Source organism: Trichechus manatus, unplaced genomic scaffold (assembly GCF_000243295.1).
Source record: "Trichechus manatus latirostris isolate Lorelei unplaced genomic scaffold, TriManLat1.0 scaffold00250, whole genome shotgun sequence".
Taxonomy (NCBI): domain Eukaryota; kingdom Metazoa; phylum Chordata; class Mammalia; order Sirenia; family Trichechidae; genus Trichechus; species Trichechus manatus.
This window is the reverse complement of record NW_004444186.1, coordinates 1,891,379-1,917,558: the sequence shown is the minus strand read 5'-3', so window position 1 is coordinate 1,917,558 and position 26,180 is coordinate 1,891,379. Positions and strand designations below refer to the sequence as shown.

The following is a 26,180-nucleotide window of genomic DNA, read 5'->3' as shown; positions in this document are numbered from 1 at the left end:
GGGATGTGTGTGTGAGAAATATTACTTTTAAAAAGACAACGCTTTCATTAGACTATTGACACCAAAAAAGAGGGCACAGTCTCTCACAGAAACTTCAAAACCTTTGATTTAGTATTTGTTTCTATTTGCCATTCCTACCTCAAATCTTTGGGACAGCTGTGAATAAGTGAGGGCACACAGAGAAAGTAAAGAGTAACCTCTAAGGAATTTCTTCCTCTTCTACGTCCTTACAGTCCTTTTTTGTACCTTACTCACACCACTTATATATACTAATATCTGCGTCACTATGAGTTGGAATCCACTTGAGGCAACTAGTTTTTATGCACCATAAGAATGGTGGTGCAGACGTCTGACCTCTTCTAACTTCACAAAGGGGGAGAATCAAGATCAACATCCTGTGAGGTGGAGGTCAGACATACCTCTTCTCTCCAACCTTTTTTACCAATTCTGACACCAGCCATCCCTCCCACGGCATATCTACTTTTCTGCTGGGTTTGATAATTCGTTGCAATGGCCACACAGAACTCACAGACCATACTAACAGTTATGGGGTTTATGAAGGAAGTAACAGGTTACAATTCAGGATCACAAACAACTCAGGATACAGTTCGTGGTCAGGACAGCTTCTTGGGCATGCCTGCAGGCAGGCCTCTCTTGACCCCTAGGCCCAGCCTCCAGCCTGCTCCAGCAAGTGTTACAAAGCTCTTTAGCTCCACCAATAAGTGCCTGGAGGCACCTCCATAGGTCTCTCTTACCCACAGGTCCGCAAGCCTAGTTTGGTCAGCCTAGCTCCACCAAGTGCCTGGAGGCTCTCAGCTCTCTTGCTCAGTGAGTCTGCATGCCCATTGTAGCCACCTTGCTCTGTGGGCTGGGAAGCCCACTTCGCCATTTGGACAAGGTCTCCTGGTTCTGCTGCTACTGTTTCTTTGCCGCTGTTTCTTGCTGTCTTGCGCTGTCTCCAGTGTTACAACTCTCCCTCTCTGTCTCCTGGGTCTAGGAGGTTCTCAGCACAGGGACCCCAGATCCAAAGGACATGCTCTGCTCCCATTTTCTTCATGGTAAGAGTGAGGTCCCCCTCTGCTCTGGGATTGGCTCTCTTTTAAGCCTAGTGGGATGGCAAAACTGACCAATCCCCTCATTAGAGTTACATACACTTTATTTGCATGGTCCCACCACCCAGGGTTCCATGCACCCTATTTGCATTATTAGCAAGCTGCCCAATTCCCTTGGTGGGCCACAAGCACCTTATTTGCATAGTCCCACCCAATCATTGTGTGGGAGTCACAAAGACTATGGCTAGAAAGGCCATATTAAGTAATTCACTGCACCGCATCTATGTGTCTTTTCTCCCTGATTAGATCCATAAGCTCCTTGAGGGCCGATAAGCACGTTTTAGTTATTCTGTATTTTCCTTGTCTTCCCTGGTGTCTTGCATAGAACAGGTGCTCAATAAATGTTGGCTGACTTGAATTGAAGGAAAAATTACACAATTATATATTTTAATAACACGTCCTGAGGGTGAACTGCCCTCCAAGTAGTTGTTGTTGTTATGTGCCACTGAATCGGCTCCAACTCATAGTGACCCTACAGGACAGAGTAGAACTGCCCATGGGGTTTCCATGGAATGGCTGGTGGATTCAAACTGCTGACCTTTTGGTTAGCAGCCAAGCTCGCTCCCGCACTCCAAGTAGACATAGCAAATTATGTAATTATCTCCAAAACCTTTCTATGTCCTTTAAAAACTTTCTATTTCATTCCTCCACAGAAAAATCTAGAAGAGCCCCGTCTATTCATTTGGTCTGAAGCTTTAAGATACAAGAAAAAAGAATACTATCTATTCATATTTATCTCTTATTAGCATAGTAGTCTCCTCTTCTTCCACAGGGAGGATATGTGACATGGGTTCTTATCTATCGCTGTCAGGGTAAACTGAGGAGAAAAATAAAATGTCTATGTATTTCTACACCAGACCATCTAAAGATATGGTTATAATAATTAATAATATTATTTATTTACTGCCTCTTTAAACATTCTTCCTTTTGCAAATTGAGTTATTCAAATTTCTCTACTGTCTTGGACCTGTTGCTCCTTCTGACCAGAATATGGTGTTTGAGGGAAGAAAAAGAAGAGAAAAATAAGGTATATAACTTCACAATTCCTCAAAATTTGAGGTAATGGGGTGGAAAATTTGAAGTAAAAATAAAACTAATAAAATCACATCATTCAGAATTGTTTATGGTGGTACTTTCTATTATTCTGACATTATCTATGCCAACTTAATGTTTTTTATGAACCCCTAAATCTTTCTCCAAGAGTGAGCTTTGCTAAGGGTAGTAACCATTAAAACAAAAGACAAGAATAAGACTCAAAAAAATAGCTCATGTGCCAACGCAGGGCATTACACTCTTTCATCTTAATATAAAGCATAAATTAAACTCTATATGAAGCTATTCACAGAGATGAAATTCTTGGGGTCACACTAAATAGTTAAACACTAAACACACGAAACGATTCTCTTTAGCTTAGCAAGAAACCAGCAAACAAAAAAATATGGGATACTGTTTTGCAAGCATGTTCTTTTTTAACCTCAGGATACAGGGATTATCACACAGAGGAAAAAAAAATCTTACATTTTAAAAGTCAGTTTGAATGTGAATCCCACAATTTGTTGGCCAAGTAACCATTTAACTTTGATTCCTATAGAGAGGATGATATCTGCCTCACAGGATCAAGCAAGAGAACGTGTAAAATGTTTTGGAAATGCTGTTGTTGTTAGGTGTCGGCCAGTTGGTTCCGACTCATAGAGACCTTATGTACAACAAAACGAAACACTGCCCAGTGCTGTGCGCATCCTCACAATCCTTGCTATGCTTGAGCCCATCATTGCAGCCACTGTGTCCATCTATCTCATTGAGGGTCTTCCTCTCTATCGTTCACCCTCTACCTTACCAGCATGATGCCCTTCTAAAGGGACCCATTCCTCTAAGATAACATGTCCAAATTACATGAGACAGAGTCTCACCATACTTGCCTCTAAGGAGCTTTCTGGCTGTACTTCTTCCAAGACAGATCTGTTTATTCTTCTGGCAGTCCATGGTATATTCAATATTTTTTGCCAACACCATAATTCAAAGGCACCAATTCTTCTTCAGTCTTCCTTATTCACTGTCCAGATTTCACATGTATATGAGGTGACTGAAAATACTATGGCTTGGGTCAGGTGCACCTTAGTCCTCCAAGTGACACCTTTGCTTTTTAACACTTTAAAGAGGTCTTTTGCAGCAGATTTGCCCAATGCAATACGTTGTTTGATTTCCTGACTGCTGCTTCCATGGGTGTTGATTGTGGATCCAAGTAAAATGAAATCCTTGACAACTTCCATCTTTTCTCCATTTATCATGATGTTGTTTATTGGTCCAGTTGTGAGGATTTCTGTTTTATGTTGAGATGTAATCCATACTGAAGGCTACAGTTTTTGATCTTCATCAGTAAGTGCTTTAAGAACTCTTCATTTTCAGCAAGCAAGGCTGGTCATCTGCATATTGCAGGTTGTTAACAAGTCTTCCTCCAATCCTCATGCCCTGTTCTTCTTCATATAGTCCAGCTTCTTGGTTTACATACTCAGCATACATATTGAGTAAGTATGGTGAAAGGATACAACCCTGATGCATACCTTTCCTGACTTTAAACCACACACTATCCCCTTGTTCTGCTGAACAACTGCATCTTGGTCTACGCACAGGTTCCTCAGGAGCACAACTAAGTGTTCCGGAATTCCCATTCCTCGCAATGTTATTCATAATTTGTAATGATCTACACAGTTGAATGCCTCTGCATAGTCAATAAAACACAGGTAAACATCTTTCTGGTATTCTCTGCTTTCAGCCAAGATTCATCTGACATCAGCAATGGTATCCCTGGTTTCCTGTCCTCTTCTGAATCTGGCTTGAATTTCTGGCAATGCCCTGTTGATGTACTGCTGCAACTGTTTTTGAATTATCTTCAGCAAAATTTTACTTGCATGTGATATTAATGATATTGTCTGATAATTTCCACATTATGTTGGATCACCTTTCTTTGGAATGGGCACAAATATGGATCTCTTTCAGTCGGCTAGCCAGGTAGCTGTCTTCCAAATTTCCTGGCATAGGTGAGTAAGTACCTCCAGTGCTGCATCCGCTTGTTGAAACATCGCAATCAGCATTCCGTCAATTCCTGGAGGCTTATTTTTCGCCAATGCCTTCAGTGCAGCTTGGACTTCCTCCCTCAGTACCATCGATTCTTGATCATATGCTACCACCTGAAATGGCTGAACACTGATCAATTCTTTTTGGTACAGTGTTTCTGTATATTCCTTCCACCTTCTTTTGATGCTTCCTCTGTTGTTCGTTATTTTGCCCATAGAATCCTTCAATACTGCAACACAAGGCTTGAATTTTTTCTTCAGTTCTTTCCCCTTAAGAAACGCTGAGCATGTTCTTCCCTTTTGGTTTTCTAACTTCACGTCTTTGCACATTTCATTATAATACTTTAGTTTGTCTTCTCAAGCCGCCCTTGGAAATCTTCTGTTCAGCTCTTTTACTTCATCATTTCTTCCATTCGCTTTAGCTGCTCTGCTCTATATTCGAGTCTCTTCTGACATCCATTTTGGTTTTTTCTGTCTTTTTAACGACCTTTTGCTTTCTTCATGTATGACGTCCTTGATGTCATTCCACAACTCGTCTGGCCTTTGGTCATTAGTGTTTAATGCGTCAAATCTACTCTTGAGATGGTCTCTAAATTCAGGTGGGATATACTCAAGGTCGTACTTTGGCTCTCGTGGACTTGTTCTAATTTTTTTCAGCTTCAACTTGAACTTCTATATGAGCAATTGATGGTCTGTTATACAGTCGGTCCCTGGCCTTGTTATGGCTGATGATAATGAGCTTCTTCATCGTCTCTTTCCACAAATGTAGTCAATTTCTTTCCTGTGTATTCCATCTGGCGAGGTCCATGTGTATAGCTGCCACTTATGTTGTTGAAAAAAGGTATCTGCAATGAATCAGTTGTTGGTTTTGCTAAGTTATACAAATACAAGATATGAAGAAGGAGATAAAAGTGATGGAATGGTTCACAGTAAGTTCAGTGGTTATAGTCAAAAGCCCAAATTTATGTGGGTGGCTTCTGTGTCAACATCAATAGCAGATATTTCATAAGAAAACAGCATGCATTTGGGGGGTGAAGAGGATAGGGAGAATCTCTTAATGAAACAGCTTAAACTGTACTTTCCTACTGTTAAAACAGGACTTTGTTCTCCCAGTTAATTTCCTTTTATCCCAATAGTAAATAATTCTTTGGGGTTATATGGCTAGGTCTAATAAAAAACAAAACAGAAATTCTTCTACCTTTTTTTTTTTTATAGCCTATGTTTAAAAAAAAAAAGCAAACAAAAGTTGATATACTTGTCCTTCTGATATACATACCCCATTCACAGTGGCAATAACTACTGACAAAAGACTTATTGTTCTTTATGTGCAATCGGGAAACTAAACGGCAAGACCAGGTAGTAACCTAAATTAGACTTTTCATCTAACAATAAAATGTTACAGGACCGAGTCACTTTCGGAAAGTAGCAATTTTCTTCATCTATAGCAATTCATTAACAAGTTGCGTACTGACTTATTTTGACTGATTTTTTTTTTTAAGTTATTGATTAGTTCAGTTCCTGGGTGGTACAGGCAATTTGTGATTGGCTGTGAACCTAAAGATTGGCAGAGGAAGAAAGATCTAGTGAACTGCTTCTGTTTAGACTATAGTCAAGGAAACCCTATGAAACAGTTCTACTCTGTAACACATGGGGTTGCCTTGAGACAGAACCAACTTGATGGCAATAGGGTTTTTTTTGGTTTATTAATTCATTCACTGAATTTTTTTTTTTATCGGCTTTAAAAAATCTTTTACTTGCCAGTCTCCCATTTTTAATTCATTATAATGAATGAATTACATCTGATGGAGGATTATCAGTGGCTTGAAAAAGCATAGTATTAACATACTTTATAATTTAAAATAAGTTTTACTCAGTCTGATTTATCATTTTTTTCTGTATGTGTAAATAGTGACACTGTTTGAAATAACATAACTAACATGTACAAGAATATTCTTAGCAGTACTGTTCAAAATGAATTCCTGAATGTCCATCAACCAGCACAACGAATGAATAGTGTTATATTAACATAATGAAATAGTATAGCTCAAGAACTACATTAAATTAAATAATAAGCAACAACATGGATGAATCTCATAAATATTATACTGAACAAAAGAATACATAACAATATTATCCCAATAATATAAAGTGTAAAAACAGGCAAACCTGAAATCTATTGATTAGGGATACACACACACGTTAAAGGTACAGGGATGTGGGGCAGTGTGTGATCAGGAAAGGGCCCAAGGAGGCAGCTTCTAGGATGAACACAGTCTGTCGTTGGTGGGTACATGAGTGTCTCTTTTATAATTGTTTGTTAAACTGTATACACTTGCTTTATACACTTTACTGGATATATTTCACAATTTAAAAAAGGTTGAAAAACCAATAAAGCATCAGCTCCATTTGATACTTAAATTTCAAAACACCTGAATTTATTTAAGGGAGATGGGATGCTTTCAAATATCTGTGGTTATTCCAGTTGCAAATCACTGAAAATTATCACACACATCCAACTGATGTTCATTTTGCCTAGAACTTGTCTCTATTCATAGGCTCACTCTTGTTCATCTCATCTGCAGAATTCAGGTTAAAAGTTATCACTTCCCATAAGTCTTTCCTAATCTCTCTCTTCGGTCCCTTCTCTCTCCCACAACGCCTCTTCCCACCACCCAGCTGAGTTAGGTGCTTCTCCTCTTTGGTCTCTCAGTACCCAGAACATAGTTAGGCATAGATCATACTGTACTGCAATGGTATGATTCTTCTGATCCCACTCCCGACTTTCCCAGACACCCTCATGCCACTAACCCATAAATGATCTCAAAAGCAGAGACTATTACTGTCTTTGTTCTCCTTGTATATCCAGCACTTGACATATATGGGCATTCAATAAATTTTTGGGACCAAACGAATGAAAATATATTTTCATAATGCCAATGAACAATACTTATTGCCAATTTCTATTCCAGTGACATGTAAGGAATTTGATGCAATGCTTTTATTTCACAGCACACAGTAAGTGTTCAGTAAATGGTACTAGGGGAGCCCTGCAAGGAAGAAAGGAGGATTGAAAAGCACTTCCATGAACTGAAAGGGTGAGAGGTTAAAAGTTTATCCCTAAAAGTCAAAAGCATTAATACCTCTCATAGGTATTAATAATTTAGCAATAAAAAGTCTAATAAATAAGAGCCTTTAAATATGCTAGGAAATAAATTAGAGCATTAATTGTCCATGAATCAATTACATGTACATCAAAACTCTGAACAAATGCAATAGTGACAAACAGAATCCTCATTTCAACAGGAAATAAATCTAGTTTACTTTGGTCAGGCTGGTGCTTAAGTTTAATTCTCTCAGTTGAGGTCAGTGTTATTGAACTGAGAAAACATCTAGTTTTAAATGTGCTTGAAAGGTTAGACTCTTCTACATACATTTAAATTTTTTGGTTGTTTTTACGAGACAGTGAGGCTTAATATTTTAAAACCGGGCTGTGGCAGCTATGGAGTCACTGGGCAGTGCAAACCACGAAAGCGTTCAGATGCTAACAAAAAGGGTGGAGGTTCAAGTCCATCCACAGGCATCATGGAAGAATCTACTTCTCAAAAACCAGCCATTGAAAACCCTACAGAGCACAGTTGTACTCTGACACACATAGGATCAGTATGAGTTGGAACTGACTCGACAGTGACTGTGTTACTGGGGCAGCGACTCCCCAGAAGAATCTTAAGGAAAAGATGGCATAATTTTTCACTGCTGATTTGAATACATCGCCTACTGCCACTCCTTTCTAGGTCTATAATTCTTGAAATATTAGCAGATCGCCAGGTGTTTTCTCCCGTAGCGTGCTGGTGGGTTCAAACCACCGATCGCTGATTGCTTAATCATTGGGCTACCAGGGCTCCGTCGGAAAACTCTTACTACTCACAAGTCGTCTTCACGCTCCTTTTTAATGACAAACCCCAATCACTGCCACACAAAGGTAACCACTACCCTAGCAACGACGGCAACCTCTTCCTCGGTTTTCTTTATGGTTTTGCCAACTACATATATAACCCCAAACAGTACAGTTTAGTTTTCTGAATTTTATGTAAACGGAATCGGCCAATATATATTCCTTTTGTGTTTGGCTTCCTTCAGTAAGGAAACCCCGGTGGCGTAGTAGGTAAAGAGTTCGGCCGCTAAAAAAGCTCGGCAGTTTGAATCCACTAGCCGCTCTCTGGAAACTCTGTGGGGCAGTTCTACTCTGTCCTGTAGGGTTGCTATGAGTTGGAATTGCCTCGATGGCAATGGGTTTGGTTTGGTTGGTCCTTCGATAAACATTATGTGAGAATCATACAGGTTGTATAACAATGCTCATGATCACTGTGTATAGAAAATGTATTTATATTCATTTAAATAAAAATGGACAACTGATTATCTATTCTGCTGTTGATAGATGTTTGGGTTACTTAACGTTTAAAAAGTCAGCAGGAAATAAATCATTCCTAATTCCAAACTGAAGCAAACCAAATGGCTTTTTCTTCTACTATTCTTTTCTACAGCGAACGCTTCCTCACATGACATACACATTTCAAAACAAATATTTACACCTAATCTTCAGTTCTACTCTGACATTCAGTTTTGCTTTTTCATTTATTTGCCTTTTACAAAACCGGAGCCTCTTCAACTTTCTCGGCAAACAGGAAAATACACATCTGGGAAAAATTTTCTAATACATCTGTGTCTTGGCCGAGTACCTATGGACATGTCTCTAATATTAGTTAATAATACACAGGCTGTAACAGGTCTTGTAAGTTCTGTTCAAGTTGATAATTTGACATAAGAAAAATAAAGAAGGGAAAATAGTAAAGAAAGTAAAATGCAAAGTCTAAGAAACAAGGGTATTCCCAAATTCAGGAAACTATGTAGTAGAGGTACTGCTAGATGTATATAGCTAATTCATTTCTAGCTAAGGCAAAAATTAGCAAGGCCGAATGTAGTATTTGTTTATACAAAGCAACATTTTAATTTTATATGTTTTCAAAACTAACGCCAGTAATTAATATATCTTTTTTTTTTTTTTGTATTTACTGAAGACTTTTTCTTACTGTGCTTTAGGTGAAAGTTTACAGAGCAAATTCGTTTCCCATTCAAAATTTTATGTACAGATTATTTTGTGACATTGGTTGCGATCCCTTCAATGCATCAGCGCTCTCCCCCTTTCCACTCTGAATTCCCCGTTTCCATTCATACGGATTTCCTGTTCCTTCTTGCCTTCTCCTCTTTGCTTTTGGGCAGGTGCTGCCCATTTGGTCTCATAAACCTGACTGATCTAAGAAGCACATTCCTTACCTCTGTTATGGTTCGTCTTACAGGCCTGTCTAATCTTTGGCTGAAAGGTGAACTTCCGGAGTGGCTTTAGTTCTGAGTTAGAAGGGTGTCTGGGGGCCACAGTCCCTGGGGTTCCTCTAGTCTCTGTCAGACCAGCAAGTCTGGTCTTTTTTGTAAATTTGAATTTTGTTCTACATTTTTCTCCCGCTCTGTACTAAAGACTTTCTTGGAAAGGAAGTGGATTGTTTCAAATATTACATTCATATACCCTCAAACTCTTTAGAGAGAGAGGAAAGTGCTAGGGAAGCAGACAGTAAAAAGTTAAATTACAGACGAACGATAATGTATATGATAGTAGAAATGCCAAGAAAATATCTGGTTATAGGCAAGCCTTGGTATCTCAAGACTATTCTACTATAAATGTTCCTATATAAAGAAAAAATTTAGAAAGGGAAAGCTGAAATCAATTTAAAAACATTTTCTAAAATTAAAATGTTCCTCATCAACTGTTGATATTTAAACTTCTAAAGATCCACAGAAGACAATAAAAAATTTATTTCCGCTATATTATAAGAAATCTACCTACCATTTCTTTCTGTAAGAAAGGTAATCACCCTTGTTCCTTGTCTTTTCATTAAAAAGACTTTTTCCCCTCCAAAGCACAAGAAGACTTCACAGTGTGGGCCCTCTTTCTTACTTTAATGAGAAAGAATTATTTCACCAGCAATTCTGACTTGGGAAATTGCAAATACAAACGCCTTACATCATCTTATCCTCTGCTGTATCCTCTAAAACTCTGGAGCAACTTTGTAATTAAATTACACCTCACATAATTATATTCTGGATTTTACTCTCCAAGTATCAGTCAGCCCCTCAAACCTCTCCATCCCTAGATGGCTGGAGCACAATTCTAAGTCCAACACAGCATTAAGGAAAACATTTCATCAGATTACTTCCTAAAAACATTCCAGTATTTAGAAGTCTTTGAGACAGTGTAGCAAACCCAGCAGCAGTACCTCTTTATCCTTCAGTCCCAGGAGCAATACTTCTTCCATAAGGGTGAGGCGGATATCCTTAGAGTCTCCAGAGTCCTCAGTGTCTGGATTCCTCTCCTGATTAGTGTCATCGTCACTTTCCACTTTCTTTTCAAAGTTCTTCCCTACTTCAGCGCGACGGGTCCGGTGAGTTAAAGTGGTCATTCTCACTTGTTTCTGGAGGGGGTGGTGAAAGAGCATCTCTATGTGTGCTTAGGTACAGAAACACATATAGATATTCATACATGCATACTAAAAACGTATACAGAAGAAATATTTAGTAACTCAAACAGAGAAGGAAAGGAAGGAGAAATGATCAGAAAAGTTGCATGGGAAACACAATTTCTTTTCAAAAGTACAATAGCTTGTATTCCACAGACAGCACTGACAAGAGATCAAATTAGTAATTCTAAAGTTCAACGAATTATCATCTTTTAAATCTCCTTATTTCTTGTGCATAATCTATAACCCAGGAGTGAGTGTCCACCACAGTAATTCCTCTTTCACAAAATGGATCCCTAAGTTAAATATGGGGCAGCAAAAATTATGAGCTTCCAGCCCCCAGATGTGTATATAACACTATATATAATTTCTACAGACATTCAATAATACTATTATTATAAAAAATACAAAAAAATAGAAAATAAAAAAGGATGAGAAAAATTAAATAGGAACGCACTTTCTAATACTTCCGTCTCATACACTAATGGCTTATTTCATGCACTCCCTTTGGAGATTACTAGTCTAGAAAAGATCATGTGAAGTAATCCCACATAGCCAGTAAACTATGCATCTCCAGACCTCAACTAGTCATCTTGAAAATACACACAGCTGCCAACAAAGTGTACTGACAACAGAGTGTTAATAGATTGGGAGATCCTTTCCCAAAAATAAAAAAGTATTGAAGCATATGCCCTTTTATATCATGCACTACAGCTGTTTAAAAAAATCTACAGTCAAAAGAAACTTCACTAAATCATCTGTGATAAAATTAAAAGTTAGCATACTTTAGATATATCTCAGTGTGCTTTTAAGATGACATACAATAAATAGTTTTAATTAGCAATTATTTAAAAGAGTATCTTTTTCAAGGTCAGAAGAATGGCACTCAAGAGCCTCTGAGGCTTGACCCCATTGTACCTTCTAGCAATACTTCCCCTTACTCCCAACTCTGCACTGCTGTCAAACCATGTCTCAAATACCCCCTGTGCTTTCTGCTCCTTTGGTCACGCTGGGGTTCTCTCCCTTTTCCCTTCTCTAAATTCTGCCCATTCTTCAAAGGCCTACTGCAAACCCATTGTGAAGCCTCAGATGCGTTTCCCTTCTCCATTACCCATATGCCTCACGGTCAGAAGTGGTCTCTCCCTGGGCTGTACTTGCATGGAACTTTCTTTATACTTACTTCCTTTAAAGTATTTATTATAGTCTTTCTTTTGGTATGGCTGTCTCTCAACTGTCAACTTCTTGAGAGCAGGGATATTGTCTTCTTGGTTTTTATATTCTCCATAGCAACTAGCACAATCTCTTTAACGTTGTAACTGCTCAATAAATATATAGATTAAAATGAATACTCAGAAATGCATGTGAATATTTGAAATAGAAATACAAATGAAGTGACTTACAAAAGATTGTCGTACAAGGACATAGTTCAAATAGAGTTCTTGGGAGGCGGGAAGGAGAGTGGAGGAGGAAGACAGCGATGAAATAAACACTGACGGGCACTAACCCTATCTGGCACTGTGAATAGAACAGATTTCTTAATCCAAACTGAGAAACTTTAAACCTTTGGGGTAAAAAAATCAAAGAGGAATTTTCTTTGAGGAATTAACTCGCCCCAGATATTTACTAGTTAAAAATCCTACTTGAAAAAACAAATGGCCAAAACAAATAGATAAACAAAAATCTTCCTCTCTCCACGAAATAAAAAATTTAGAGGTTTTATTATTATTATTATTTTGGACGTTAGACAATGTATTTTCCCCGCTGCTTACCTGATATTACCCCTGGGTTACAGCTGGACGCAGACTGCTTGCTTGCGCTGTTTCATAGGTGGACACCTGTCCCCACCCCACCCCTCCCCGGTCCTAGTGGGTGAAAAACTTCTCAGCCACGTAGAGCAGAAACTTCCTGATCCTTCGATGCAGGGGAGGAATAACACATCAGCTTCCTCAGGATCACTAGGCAACCTACCTTGGTGTTTCTTCATTGGGCCAATCAGGAACCACCAAGGTTGAGTCCAGCCAATCGGAGCTTAGGAGGGGAGGCTCTCCCCCCGGCTATTGTGTTGCGATCCAGACAAACACCACCAGACGGAGGCAGGTTTGGGTTCAACCTGACAGCTGGTCAATCCAATGAAGGAACCTTGGTTGGAGAGAGGAAGGGGCCGCGCTCCCACCTCCATGACACCGGCCAATCAAAGCGTCCAGTGGGCTAACTCGGGCTCGCGACCTACGGAGACGTGGGTCTCAGCCCCGGAGCGGCGGCTGTGTCACTGGAGCGGTGGGTACGGGGACATTAGGTGACATGTGTTGGGGTCCAGGCAACCATGCAAAGAATAAACAAACATTCTAATATTGTTTCTGGTAGGGAGCTTATCCCTTATTGTCTGTTCCAGAGAAACCGGATGGGTCAGTTTGGAGACGTTTATTTGGTTCCCGTAAACCGTTTATTTGGGGACATTTCTGCCACGGCATGCACCCCAACATTCGCGATACCGCTTAGCAACGGGCAATGTATGTTTTTAGAACATGGCCGCTGCAAACGCCAGAGGCGCACAGACCAAGTTCTAAGTCTTGTTTTCTAAAACAAAGGAAACGGGTAACGTTAGAACTAGGGCCCAGGTTTCCACTTAAAAGCACAGTATTTCACATTTCCAGTCAAAAGTGTGCTCAACTCTTGCAAAGTAACATCTACTGAAATGATCTAATAATTATTTAGTGCCTAAATGTTTTCTAATTAAAAATTAAAAGACATGAAAGAGTCTACATGCTGAACAATATTTTATTTACACTGCTAAAAATACAAGACCTTAAAAATTAGTCATCTTTTTTCCTGTAGTAAAAAACGTTAAAAAAAAAAAAAAAAAAGTAAAGCACCAATTTTTTTATTGGACATCATGCATTATGTTAATACACTTATTAAAGTACTGAAGAACACTTTTAATAACAACACAATGACAAACACAGCTGGTATAGTTTTAACATAAATAGTGAGTCCCTACCAAATTTTAATAGCATAAAAAACATTGTTTGTTTTAAAAAATGGTTTTAGAGGGCCTTAAAAGTTAACATATGCTTAAAGAAATTGTCCACCAAAGTGGAAGACACATCAGTACTAAGTAGATAAAGAACTGAATCAAGTATGAGATGGGTACTTTTGGTCTTATTAAAAAATTTTCTTGGATTAGTCTCAGATAAGATTAAGGACTACAATATGATAGTCAGCTAAGAACTTCATTTTAGTGTATGAACTGCTTAAGACTATATATAAAATTTCAGAGGTATAGAAAACACACCTTAAAATAGTAATACAGTGTCCTTTAGTTAATGCTGAGAACAACTTTGCAAAGGTGCAGAAAGAAAAGAATGTTTAGATATGTTCCTTTGGTTCACTAAACTTCCTCCTTTTTGGCACTGACTCTTGACTAGAAGAATCAAAGTGATGGAGGACCTGTTAAAAGAAGATATCTGCTTAGATACTTTCCAGGTTAAATGTCTTTAATTTTAGATCTTTTTTAATGTCTCTGAGGTTTCTTTATTATTATGCATAGCAGAACTATTTCCTGCTAAGGTAAGAATGCCTGGATTCTTTAAAAGTAGGGTAAATTTTATTATTAACATAGTTACATCCTCCAATGGCTGTTGAAAGTAGGTACTTGCAAAATATAAGGTCTTCATCAGGGTTGCTGAAGCACTTACAAAGAGATTTAACACTATGTCCTCACAACAGTCAAATATTCGGAGAGTGTGAGAAAGGAAAAAAGATTAAAAAATCAACTACAAATAGAAAAACATTCTATTTTGGCACCATGTAAGTTTAGATCATTTCCTGTTTTTTTGGTGCTCAGTAATGCCTGATCCATACTAGAAATTCAATGCATGTTTCTGAATGAATGGGAGGATGAATTAGGGAACACTTAATAAGATTCCCTAGGCTACTGAATTTTGATTTTGATGGAAAAAGTCAAACTCACTAGGGATTACAAATTGGATTATGATTTTGCAGAATAAATCAAGGCTTAATAATTGGGGATATTTAAACAACCTAAAATGTTAATGGAACATCAGGTTATTCCACTCCCTTCTTAAGTTATACAACTGAAAATAGTATTAACCAATTACGTTATTGAGATTGCTTCTTTAACATTTGATTTTAAAAGAATATTACGGTTTGAATCATCTAATTTTAACCTACTAATAATACTAAAAATTCAAGTCAGAAAAATGAATGTTTATCTCAGAAATACCCAATACATTATCTGTCATAGGACTTAGGTCAGGGAAAGTTTTCTTTCTCTTGAGGTACTAGAAGGAGGCGCTATACTTTTTTTTTTAATTGTTGTAATTAAATGAAGTTTACATTTCAAGTTAGTCTCCCATACAAATTTTTTTTTACATACATTGTTATGAGACCCTAATTGCTCACCCCATTCTGCAACAGCACACTCCTCCTTTCCGCCCCTGATTCCCCATGACCATTCAACCAGCTCCTAACTCTCTCTGCCTTCCCATCTCACCTCTGGACAGAAGCTGCCCCTTTGGTCTCTTGTATCTACTCGACTAAGAGGCACACTCTTCACGAGTATCACTTTATGTCCCACAGTCCAGTCCAATCCCTGTCTGAAGAGTTGGCCTCGGAAATTGTTTTAGTTCTGGGCTGACAGAGGAGGCGCTATACTTTTGGGGAACACATGGATTTGGCAGTTTACCTTGTTTCCACCTTAGTTTTGGCCTCTAGAAAGCTCAGATCCAATTTGTACAATTTTGTTGTTAGTTGCTGTCAAGTCAGTTCTGACTCTTGGCAACTCCATGTGTGCAGAGAACAGCTCCACAGGGTTTTGAAGGCTATGACCTTTCAGAAGCAAATCACTAGGGCTGTCTTCCGATGAGCCTCTGGGTGGGTTTGAACCCCCAACTTTTTGGCTAGGAGTCAAGTGCTTAACCGATTGTATCACCCCGGGACTCTGGCACAATTTCACCTCTGTAGTAACAGAATGGCCTGAATATTCTTGCATTGTAACTTTCTCATTTGACTCATATTTTTCCTGACACTGATTTTTATTTTATAAATTCCTCTAACTACTTCGAATCATTCATGGAATGAGGCAGTAAAAATTTACAGGAAAAAAATAATAAACCAACTTAGTTCATCTTATTTAAAAATCACCTCATTTTTAAGAATCAAATATATTTAAACAAGATTTGAATATCAGAGCTTGAGGTATATCCAAGGATATTATCATATTTATCATTTTAATCTTAATCTATATTGATAATATTCTGATATTTGCCATTTTATTCAACATATACATTATCATGAGACTTACTGTTTTGACTGGTAATGGCTGACTTCTCTTCCTATTTTCTTTAGAAGATTTTACTGGTTGATTTCCATTAGCCTCCATAAAGACAAAATAATTACTAACTGGTTATATCTCAAGAGCCAATGCTTGATTCTTCAACCATATGCAGTTTTAAATGAATTTTATATGATGACAAACTATTAGCTATCATATTATTATCCTCTAAAAGGAAGTATTTCTTTTCTGACACTTAAAACGCCCTTATCAATGATTCCTTCCACAGTGTACCAAAAACCAAACCTGCGGCCGTCCAATCGATTCCGACTCTGAGCGACCCTGTAGGACAGAGTAGAACTGCCCCACAGGGGTTCCCAGGAGTGGCTGCTGGATTCCCACTGCCGTCATTGTAGTTAGCAGCCATAGCTCGCGGCAGCTCTTAACCACTGCACCACCAGGGCTCCACTTCCATAGTATATATACTATTAATATTTTTATGTTCTTACCCTTTCCTCGCTGTAATGCAGTCATGTTTCTCAAAATCAAGAGCACCCTGGCTGAGAACTCCTAACCAAAACCATGGGCAATTTTCAGAAATGAACTTATGTTCTCAAAGCATTTTAATGTTACATTACAAGGAAATCTTGCCTAATAATATATTTTTTACTGCCTGCCTTCCTCCCTATATCCTCGTAAAGAATATTCATCCTAAACAGAAGCTGGCTAGGGAGACTTTTTGCTGCTGGAGGTAGTAATTCTTGACATTTGTTTATCTCTTGTTTTCATCTATACACTAGCTTGAATGCTGCCTTCTTGCCAGCTCTAATTTCTCATTGAGAATGTAGAAAAAAGGACACACCTTAAAATGGCACTATAATCAGTGGTATGCTAGCAAATGTTTAGCAACTAGCTCCCTGAGAGAGAAAAGAAGAAAAAAAACAAACCCTGTCTGAGGCACTTGCTGATTTTTGTGCTGTGAATACTCTGACCATGTCAAATCTCTAGCTATCAACATGAAGTCACTGAATGAGGAGTTGGGAAGAAATGCTAACAACTGGCTCTTAAAATCCAGCTCCAGCACACCACTGATAGGAATATTTTGTATGTAATGTTTTATATATTTTACATTATGCTTTTTCTTCACCCCTGAATTTTGAGAGTAACTTAAAGGTCTAAAGTAAAATACTAAGTCATACCAGAAACTAAAAGAAAGAAGTGATTTTTTTGGTTTGAGAACATAAGATTCATTTTATGCAAGTTATATACAACACATTATATTTACAATATCTTATTAACAAGATAAATCAATTTACAAGATTGAACATGGGAATATTTTGGCATCCTAGGAAATTTCCTTGGGAGTCTGGATGATAGTGTCACTTTTTTTTTTTTTTTAATTTATTTTGCTTTAGGTGAAAGTTTTCAGAGCAAATGAGTTTCTCATTCAAAAATGTATACCAAATTGTTTTGTGACATTGGTTGCAATCCCCACAATGTGTTAGCACTCTCCCCCTATCCCTTTCCACCCCGGGTTCCCTGTGTCCATCCGTCCAGTTTCTGTCCCTGCCTGCCTCCTCCTCTTTGCTTTTGTGGGGGTGTTGCCCGCTTGGTCTCATTGACTTGCTCGAACCAAGAAACACATTTCCCACCTATGTTACCATTTGTCTTGTAGGTCTGTCTAATCTTTGGCTGAAAGGTGGACTTCGGGAGTGGCTTCACTTCTGAGTTAGAAGGGTGTCCGTGGGCCACAGTCTCAGGGGTTCCTTAAGTTTCTGTCAGACCAGTCTGTCTGGTCTTTTTTGTGAATCTGAATTTTGTTCTATATTTTTCTCCCACTCTGTCTGAGACTCTCTATTCTGATCCCTGTCTGAGCGGTTGGTGGTGATAGCTGGGCACCATCTAGTTCTTCTGGGCTCAGGCTGGTGGAGGCTGTGGTTTATGTGGGCCATTAGTCCTTTGGACTAATATTGTCATTGTGTCTTTAGTTTCTTCATTTTCCTTTGCTTCAGATGGGATGGGACCAATAGACATAGCTTGCTGCTTGCAAGCTTTTAAGACCTCAGAAGCTACTCACCAAAGTAGAAAGTAGAACATTTTCTTTATGAACTCTGTTATGCCAGCTTAGCTAGATGTCCCCTGAGACCGTGGTCAATATTGTCACTTTTCAAAGCCTTTGCTGGATTCCCCTCTCTTCTGCACCTTCAGTAAAATTAACCGTTCCTTCCTTTGTGCCTCCATGGAGCCCATCCAGACTTCTATCATAGCTCTATATCACTGCTTGTTTACCTCCAGTTACTAAATGTTTAGCTAAGACCTGGAACTATGGATTATTCCGCTTACATCCCAAGCACCTCACAGAGTACCTGACACATAATAGGTGCTTAATAAATATTGGTTCAATAAATGAAGTATTAAAAAGCAATATAAAGTCACATATGGGAGAAAATTACAAGGTTAGAATGGAGAACAAACCTAAGGAGATACTTACCATCTTATTCTGAAAGATTTTTCCACTTCTTGTTTTGCTTTCAGACACATCAAGTTCAGATGTTTTATTGACTAACTGCTCAAACTAGAAAAGAAAATAATTATACAAAACCAAGTAACATAAAAAACACAAAAGTAAAGATAGTGAAACGGACATTATACAAAATTGGCAATTCACTGAACTGGGCAAGTCCCAAATGATCACCAGGTACTACGTTTGCAGAAGATAAGAACTTTAGCCCACTGCCATTTGAGAAAGGAGCTGGGCAGAGGAAGTCAGACCATCATCAATGCCATTATTTCCAAATTAATTTTATCTAAATCTATTATTGCAGGATTTCACTGTATATGGAAAGCAAAATTAAACAAGTTCTGCTACAAGGCAACAAAAATGTATAATATATTCCATCTGTAAATATAAAGTGGGTGGAACAGATAATCCCAAAGATTCTATCTAGCTCTGAAATTCTGAGATTCTGTGAATAGTATTTAAGTTTATTCCTAAGCAAATACACCAGTAATATAATCAAAACTTTTCAACACGTAATTGCAAGATTTTGTTAGTAAAAAGCATTCTAAATACACTGTTTTCTTCTTAATGACATAGAATAAGAAACTTGGAGAAATAACCAAGCAAGCATATAAGAAACAGTCTTTCAAAAAAAAGTGTTAAAAGTAAAATGGACTTCTGTGGGAAACAGGCTGACGGTTCCTCAAAGAGTTAAACACAGAATTAGCATATGACTCAGCAATTCCACTTGTGGTATATGTTGCTGTTGTTAGGTTCCCTCAAGTCAGTAGGGTCTTCTGACTCATAGTGACCCTAGGAACAATAGAACTAAACACTACCTGGTCCTGCACCACTCTCACAGTTTGAGCCCATTGTTGCAGCCACTGTGTCAATTCATCTCTTTGAAGATCTTCCTCTTTTTCGATTGCCCTCTACTTTACCAAGCATGATGTCCTTTTCCAGGGACTGGTCCCGCTTGATAACATGTCCAAAGTACATGAGATGAAGTCTTGCCATACTCGCTTCTAAGGAACATTCTGGCTGTACTTCTTCCAAGACACATTTGTTCATTCTTCTGGAAGTCCATGGTATATTAAATAATCTTCGCCAACACCATAATTCAGAGGCGTCAATTCTTCTTCATTATTCCCTATTCATTGTCCAGCTTTCGCATGCATATGAGGTGACTGAAAATATCACGGCTTGGGTCAGGCGCACCTTAGTCCTCAGAGTGATATCTTTGCTTTTTAACACTTTAAAGAGGTCTTTTGCAGCAGATTTGTCCAATGCAATACGTCATTTGATTTCTTGACCACTACTTCTTGGGTGTTGATTGTGGATCCGAGTAAAATGAAATCCTTGACAACTTCAATCTTTTCTCCGTTTATCATAGTGTTGCTTATTGGTCCAGTTGTGAGAATTTTCGTTTTCTTTATGTTGAGATGTAATCCATACTGAAGGCTATATATAGTCTTTGATCTTCATCAGTAAGTGCTTCAAGTCCTCTTCACTTTCAGCAAGCAAGGTTGTGTCATCTGCATATTGCAGTATGTTAATGAGTCTTCCTCCAATCCTGATGCCCTATTCTCTTCTTCATATAGTCCAGCTTCTGGGATTATTTGCTGAGCATACATATTGAATAAGTATGGTGAAAGGATATAACCCTGACACACACCTTTCCTGATTTTAAACCAGGCAGTATCCCCTTGTTCTGTTTGAATGACGGCCTCTTGGTCTATGTACAGGCTCCGCATGAGCACAATTAAGTGTTCTGGAATTCCCATTCTTCGCAATGTTATCCACAATTTGTTATGATCCACACAGCTGAATGCCTTTGCATCGTCAGTAAAACACAGGTAAACATCTTTCTCGTATTCTCTGCTTTCAGCCAAGAGCCATCTGATATCAGCAATGATATCTTTTGTTCCACGTCCTCTTCTGAATCTGGCTTGAATTTCTGGCAATTCCCTGTTGATGTACTGCTGCAACCACTTTTGAGTGATCTTCAGCAAAATTTTACTTGCATGTGATATTAATGATATTGTTTGATAATTTCCACATTCTGTTGGGCCACCTTTCTTTGGATTGGGCACAAATATGGATCTCTCCCAGTCAGTTGGCCAGGTAGCTGTCTTCCAAATTTCTTGGCATAGACAAGTAAGTGCTTTCAGTGTTACATCTGTTTATTGAAACATCTCGGTATTCTGTCAATTCCTGGAGGCTTGTTTTTCACCAATGCCTTCAGTGCAGCTTGGACTTCTTCCTACAATACCATTGGTTCTTGATCATATGCTACCTCCTGAAATGGGTTGAACGTTGACCAATTCTTTTTGGTACAGTGACTCTGTGTATTCCTTCCTTTTTTTTAATACTAAAAAATTTTTTTACTGTGTTTTGGTGAAAGTTAACACAGGAAATTAGGTTCTCATTTAACAATACATATTGTCTAGTTACACCGGTTACATTCTTCACAATATATCAGCATTCTCATTATTTCCATTTTGGTTTTCTGTTTCCATTAATCTAGCTTACCTGTCCTCCTTAGCCTTCTCATCTTCGGTCTAGTTAAACGTTAACCATTTGGTTTCATCTAGACGATTATTTTGAGGAGCACAGTATTCATGGATGATATTATTTATTTTATGGGCCAATCTGTCATTTGGCTGAAAGGTGACTTTTGGAAGTGGCTTGAGTTTCAAATTTAAAGAGTATCTCAGGCCTTTCCTCCTTAGCCTTCTCATCTTCGGTCTAGTTAAACGTTAACCATTTGGTTTCATCTAGACGATTATTTTGAGGAGCACAGTATTCATGGATGATATTATTTATTTTATGGGCCAATCTGTCATTTGGCTGAAAGGTGACTTTTGGAAGTGGCTTGAGTTTCAAATTTAAAGAGTATCTCAGGCCTTTAGAAAACTCAAAGGGAATAACACGCTCGGCGTTTCTCAAGCTGAAAGTTCTAGGTATGTAGTCAAAAGAATTGAAAGCACAGACTCAAACACCAAAGTTCATTGAGTATTATTTGCAATAGCCAAAAGGTGAAAACAATCCAAATGTCTATCAATAGATGAATGGATCAACAAAATGTTGTATGTACATACAATGGAATATTATTCAGCCATAAAAAAGAATGAAGTTCTGATTACATGTTATAATATGGATGAACCTTGAAAACATTATGCTGTGAAGTAAGCCAGACACAAAAGGACAAATATTATTTGACTGCATTTATATGAAATATCTAGAATAGGGTAACTTACAAAGACAGCAAGCAAGGTTCATCCATTCTTTCAGGCAATATCGAGAACTCACTGACTACAATCTCAATGCTAGCTAGGCATAAGAGGGTTACAAAGATGAGAGGGTTACAAGATTAGAGGCGCTAGGGGAAGGGAGGAATCAGGAGTTATTGCTCAGTGGGTACAGAGTTTCTGTTTGGGGTGGTAAAAAATTTTAGAAATAGATAGTGTGATGGTTGCACAATACTGTGAGTATAATTAACGCCACTGAATCATGCACTTAAAAATGGCTAAAGTGGTAAATTTTATGATATATATACTTTACCCCAATAAAAAAACATATATTAAAAAACATAAAAAGGAACTAAAATGTTTATACCTGAGAATGAGAATCTGAAAGATCGGGACTTTCTTTAGACCTCATAATTTCATCTTCCTCACAAATCAAGTTTGGTTCTGAAAAAAAAAATTAAGACAATATAAATTAAGATGGTATAAAATTGAATTGCAAGTCAGTTAACCTATTTTTTCATTAGCTTCTTACCTCCAAGTTCAGAAGATCTAGGGTTTTTTTTTTGCTCTTCCATTTTAGTTTCAGTGTCAAAATCTTCCTACATAATTACATGAAGAAAAAAACGGACACATTTCAAAAATAAATTAAAACAATTGGGGGAAGTACTTATAAATGAATTTGTTTTATGTGAAGGTTAACTATACCATAACACTACAATTACCTTAAGCTTGTTAGAAATAAAAGTGATCCAATAATTACTATAAAACAGTAACTTGTTTATCCAAAGTATTAAAAAAAAAAAAACAAACCCATTGCCACTGAGTCAATTTCGACTCATAGCGATCTTATAGGACAGAGTAGAACTGCCATAGGGTTTCCAAGGAGCGGCTGGTGGATTTGAACTGCCGACATTTTGGGCTCCATCCAAAGTATAAAATATTGTTTTTCTTTACTTTGTGGAGTTGCTTTAAGTACAAATAAGGAAAATATACAACTTTTCTCAAAAATATCTGATGATTCTAAGAGCCCTTAGATCTTATTGTTGTTTGAGGGCATTGAACTAGACATGCTCACCCAACAAGCCAACACTTCTATGGTTTCTGGGATTTCCGTCCAGATGCTAGCATACACTCTGAATATACCCCAACTCTGTTCAGGATGTTAGTGAAGCTCAGTCATGGTAGGGTAGGAATAGTAACAGGTTTAATGTCTAGTTATAATTATTGTTCCTTTTGTGACATATGTCAAAGAGCTTTAAATATTTCAAAGAATGCTACATAAATCCCAGCTATATTTATTTATGAAGCAAGACTAGGATTTAGGTTTTGGAAAAAAGCTCTCTTCTTTGACTGAGTTGGTTGAAAATTGATTGCATCTTTTATTTGTGAAAATGTGGCCACAGAGCAGCATCCCTGGTTCAGAAGAGTCAGCCTCTGTACATTAGTACTGCGGTCATGATTCAGAATAAAATGAGACAAGAGAAAACAACAGAGCTGAGATTAAAGAACATCATGTTAATGCTGAAAGATTAAAGCAATGCCAGCTTTCACAGTTGCTGGGAGTGAAGCAAAAAAACAAAAACTCTTTTATGCTTCTATTCATCCATTCTTTCAGGCAATATCGAGAACTCACTGACTACAATCTCAATGCTAGCTAGGCATAAGAGGGTTACAAAGATGAGTAAGACAGATTTCCTGTCTTCCAGGAACTTCCAGGCTGCTCTAGGACAGCGACTTTCCAGGTCCCGGAGGAATTTCCAGCACAGGCTACATGAGTACTTAGTAGCGATGCTGTAGAAAGGATTCCAGCATTGGTTGGGGGAATGGACTAGTTCAGTGGTTTTCAAATTGTGTTCCAGAGTCCTAGGGATTTCCTCAGAGCCCACTAGAAAGGTAAGTGAGGCCAGGAGTGGCTGGGCCTCTAAGACCATTCCCTGCTTCAGTCAGAACAGTTGTATTTTCAAGTTTCTGAGTGTGATGTTGTTTGGAACAAGGTAAAAAGTTTGAGAACCTCAAGCTTTAACCTTCTTTAAGGTCTCTTCCAACCCTGAGTTTATGATCATAACACATTATTTATATAAATATTAATGAGAGCTATTAAAGTCCTCAGAATTGAGTCAAACATTTGTCATTATTATACTTCATAACTCTTTAAATGCTTACGTTTATATAATGCTCCTGTTCATCCTCTAGATCATCTTTGTCCATCAGGATTTTTTGAAGTGGTGTTTTTAATGACAGTTTTGGTGCCAATATAGCTGAATCAATGTTTTCCATTCGTTCTTTCTCAGTGGTTACCTTTACTTTGATGGTATGAAAAGGGGTTGGGACTTCTCCCACATTTAAGTACATAGGCTCCCCTTCAAATATAACTCCTTCACAATCACCATCCTTAAAACCAGGAGGCTGGTAATCTGGTGGTGTAACTGCAAAAAAAAAAGTATAAAATGTGTGTTTTTTATGAAATTGAAGAAAACTATTATCATTATAGAGATACATGTGGATTGAAGAAATTTCAAACAGTATAAACCAAAAAATAAAATAAAACCAAACCCACTGTCATCGAGTAGAGTTTGACTCATAGCCACACTATAGTACAGGGTAGAACTGCCCTATAGGGTTTCTAAGGCTGTAATCTTGACAGAAGCAGACTGCCGCATCTTTCTCCTGTGGAGCCACTGGTGGGTTAGAACTGCCGACCTTTCAGTTAGCAGGTGAGTGCTTAACCACTGTGCCACCAGGGCTCCTTCAAATAGTATAGAAGGGTACAAAATAAAAAGTAAAAACCACCTTCTTGGAAGAACTACAGCCAAAATGTGCCTTAGAAGCAAGGATGGCGAGACTTCATCTCACTTTGGACGCGTTATCAGGAGGGACACAGTCCCTGGAGAAGGCCATCATGCTTGGTAGAGAGTCAGCGAAAAAGAAGACAACCCTCAACGAGATGGATTGACACAGTGGCTGCAACAATGGGCTCAAACACAGCAACGATTGTGAGGATGGCGCAGGACCAGGCAGGGTTTCATTCTGTCATACGTAGGGTCACCAGGAGTCTGAACAGACTCAGTGGCACCTAACAACACTATCTCCAAGTCAGAAGTGTAGCGAGGAGGGGGTAGAGGGGGAAGGACTTACCCCTACATCTTGAAACTGGGGGTGTGTGCAACTTAGAGATTGCCCCTGGGTGCTTGTTACCCTTGCTAATCCCCTGCTCCGAGCCCCCATTTTATTCCCGAAAGTAAACCTTTGTTTTCTTCACTTGACTGGCTGTGTGACCTTGAGCAAATTATATATATCATCTTTGATTTGATTTCCTCATCTGTCAAATGGGAAAAATAATAGTATTTAACTCATAGGGTGTTATTGTGGGCATTAAATGAATTAAAATGTATAAAATGCTCAGAACAGAACTAGCACACAATGTTAGGTTTTATTATTGTTGTTGCATTAGTACTTCTAAGGAAGATTTATGCATGTAAAACATATATTGCATATTTATATCCTTAAAAGTACAAACGAGATCATACTGTTCTGTACCTAGCTTTTTTTTAACTTAATAATACCTCTTGGATAGCTTAATTTATCAGCACTTTCTTTTAAACAGATGTATGTTGGTGTTAGGTGCCGTCAAGTTGCTTCCGGCTCATAGTGGCCCTACATACAACAGAAGGAAACACTGCCTGGTCCTGTGCCGTCCTCACATTCGTTATCATGCTTGCGCCCATGTTGCAGCCACTGTGTCAATCCATCTCGTTGAGGGTCTTCCTCATTTTCACTGACCCTCTACTTTACCAAGCATGATGTCCTTTTCCAGGGACTGGTCCCTCCTGGTAACATGTTCAAAGTATGTGAGATGTAGTCACACCATCCTTGCTTCTAAGGAGCATTCTGGCTGTACTTCTTCCAAGACACATTTGTTCGTTCTTTTGGCAGTCCACGGTATATTTAATATTCTTCACCAACACCATAATTCAAAGGCATCAGTTCTTCTTCAGTCTTCCTTATTCATTGTCCAGCTTTTGCATGCGTATGAGGCAATTGAAAACACCATGGCTTGGGTCAGGCACACCTTAGTCTTCAAGCTGACATCTTTGCATTTTAACACTTTAAGAAGTTTTTTGCAGCAGATGTGCCCAGTGCAGTGCATCGTTTGATTTCTTGACTGCTGCTTCCATGGGTGTTGATTGTGGATTCAAGTAAAATGAAATCCTTGCCATCTTCAATTTTTTCTCCCGTTTATCATGATGTTACTTATTGGTCCCGTTGTGAGGATGTGTTTTATTGATGTTGAGGTGTAATCCATACTGAAGGCTGTAGTCTTTGATCTTCATCAGTAAGTGCTTCAAGTCCTCTTCACTTTCAGCAAGCAAGGTTGTGTCATCTG

General features: G+C 38.3%; 2 protein-coding genes across 6 annotated transcripts in view; both read right to left on the bottom strand.

Annotated features, from left to right (window-relative positions):
- The window catches only part of GOLPH3L (golgi phosphoprotein 3 like), a 33,583-nt gene extending 20,764 nt beyond the window's left edge, over positions 1-12,819 (bottom strand). The window contains exons 1-2 of one of the 4 annotated variants that reach the window (XM_023724580.1): positions 12,721-12,819; positions 10,513-12,068 (exon numbers count right to left, since the gene is read on the bottom strand). In XM_023724580.1, the coding sequence (XP_023580348.1) occupies positions 10,513-10,731 (219 nt within the window). In that variant the 5' untranslated portion in view covers positions 10,732-12,068; positions 12,721-12,819. Of the gene's footprint in view, positions 1-10,512 lie in introns of all 4 variants that reach the window. The other 3 variants (XM_012559480.2, XM_004389571.2, XR_002822845.1) reach the window with 3 other exon arrangements.
- Positions 12,820-14,096: 1,277 nt separating this feature from the next.
- Positions 14,097-26,180, bottom strand: part of HORMAD1 (HORMA domain containing 1) — a 21,186-nt gene continuing 9,102 nt past the window's right edge. For both annotated transcript variants that reach the window (XM_004389569.2, XM_004389570.2), the window contains 6 exons: positions 23,960-24,222; positions 22,329-22,395; positions 22,164-22,240; positions 18,537-18,620; positions 16,076-16,147; positions 14,097-14,199 (listed from right to left, as the gene is read on the bottom strand). In XM_004389569.2, the coding sequence (XP_004389626.1) occupies positions 14,119-14,199; positions 16,076-16,147; positions 18,537-18,620; positions 22,164-22,240; positions 22,329-22,395; positions 23,960-24,222 (644 nt within the window). In that variant the 3' untranslated portion in view covers positions 14,097-14,118. The remainder of the gene's footprint in view (positions 14,200-16,075; positions 16,148-18,536; positions 18,621-22,163; positions 22,241-22,328; positions 22,396-23,959; positions 24,223-26,180) is intronic.